Genomic DNA, 1,842 nt, shown 5'->3' with positions numbered 1-1,842 from the left:
TTAAATTTGATTTCTTTAATTTAAACTAAAGATCTTTGAAATAACAACTTTAACATGACACGTTACATTTTTCTTTTAACATCTTTCTTGCAAAGCAGTATCCAGCATCATTTTGCTGTGCTTTCGTGTTCATTGTCATTCACAAATATAAATGCTCACAGTGTACATGGTTAGACACCATATAAAAAATTTTAAAACAAATAAACAACAAAAAACAAGCTGTTACTACATGACTTGGTGTCATTTAATGTTCAGCAGAGTTGCTCAAAACAAGAATGCTACTCCATTTGGAGGCAGATTATCTTATTTGCATGTGAGTTTGTGATCATTTCTCTTCTGGAAGCAGATTGAAGTACTCTGATGAAGGTTCCAATATTTTCAGTGTCAAAATGTATTTTGTTGACAGTCTAAACCACCGATAAAACATTGCATAGATAAGTGGATTCAATAATGAATTCATGCATACAATCCATTGCATTATATTAATTATAAGAACATCATTTTCATCATGCCCAAAAGAAAGAGTAACTAAATAGTATGGCATCCAGCAAAGAAGATAAACCAGTACTACAATCCCTAAGGTTCTTGCAGCCTTTTTTTCTGACCTGGCATTTTTGTCTGTGACTGAATTTAATTGCTTAGCTTGCCGTTTTGCTACAAAACAGATTTTCATATACAAAGGAATAATTATACAGCAAGGTGCCACTAAACAAACAAAGGAATCTAATATTAGATATTCCAACTTAACATAAAGTATACATTCTCCAATACATGTGTGGTTTCTTTCTGGATAGATTAAGGACTCATACAATAGATAAAATGAATATACGAAGGAGAATAACCAGTTTGCAACAATAGAAACAACAACTCTATTGGTATTGACTTTCAGTGGATATCGCAAAGGGTCATTCACAGCAATGTAACGATCCACGGATATAATAACCAAATTACCCAGAGATGCTGTGACAACCACATACAGAATAAGAGGAAATATTGAACAAAATATTTCTCCAAAGTACCAGCATGGCTCAATGAGTTTCATTCCCTGCACTGGCATGAGAATCAGTCCTGCGATCAGATCAGCCACAGCCAGAGAGAGGATCAGCACATTGGTCGGAGTGTGGAGCTGCTTGAAGTGTGAGATGGAGACAATCACCAACAAGTTCAGAAACACGGTGAACACTGATGTTATAGATACGAAAATGTACACAACAATGTACTCCGCTTCTGGTCTGATACTTTTGGTACAAGACAAATTGTTGTCTGGAAAGCAATATCGGATCGTTAGATTTTCCGTGTTTGTCACTCCCCAGTTGGACATCTCCATGATGGATCTATCTTGAAGAGTAGACTCTGTGTGAGGATGCTTGCCACTAATATGACTCAGTTTTATACTTTTGGAAACTCAGAGACCACCTCACTTACTGTGAGGTTTGAATATTCAGCTATCAACCCACACTCTAATTTAATATGTATAGTTCTAAATGTAGATATTCATAAGCCTATTAGACCTTATCTGATCTATATTCCAGTAAATTTTTTGTATGTTCATACACAATTCAAATTATCACAGTTTTGTACGTAATTCCTCTGGAAACAGAATCAAATGTGCCACGCACTGTTTTCTGAAGCAATATGGGTGCAAAAACTACCCCTTTATGAGTTCTTATTTAATTAGGGCTGTCAGAAATAGTTCCTAACAAATCCACAGTAAGACTGTTTTGCATCCACGCAATACACAGTCTTTTTTAAAATCCTGAATGAATATGGGTTTTGGACCCACCTCCCAGAATGTTGTAGATCTCTCCCCATTTAACAAACTCAGTTTCAGATCAGGTTGAA

At 35.6% G+C, this 1,842-nt stretch overlaps 1 protein-coding gene across 1 annotated transcript; it reads right to left on the bottom strand.

Moving 5' to 3' along the window:
- Nucleotides 1-325: 325 nt before the first annotated feature.
- Nucleotides 326-1,327, bottom strand: LOC107680281 (trace amine-associated receptor 13c-like). Its single transcript, XM_016476108.1, has one exon. The coding sequence runs from the start codon at nucleotides 1,325-1,327 to the stop codon at nucleotides 326-328; it is 1,002 nt and encodes a 333-aa protein (XP_016331594.1).
- Nucleotides 1,328-1,842: the final 515 nt, after the last annotated feature.

This window comes from Sinocyclocheilus anshuiensis, unplaced genomic scaffold (genome assembly GCF_001515605.1).
Source record: "Sinocyclocheilus anshuiensis isolate Anshui unplaced genomic scaffold, SAMN03320099.WGS_v1.1 scaffold1274, whole genome shotgun sequence".
NCBI classification, from domain to species: Eukaryota; Metazoa; Chordata; class Actinopteri; order Cypriniformes; family Cyprinidae; genus Sinocyclocheilus; species Sinocyclocheilus anshuiensis.
Note: the sequence above shows the minus strand (reverse complement) of the source record. Positions and strands in the feature narration are given on the sequence as shown.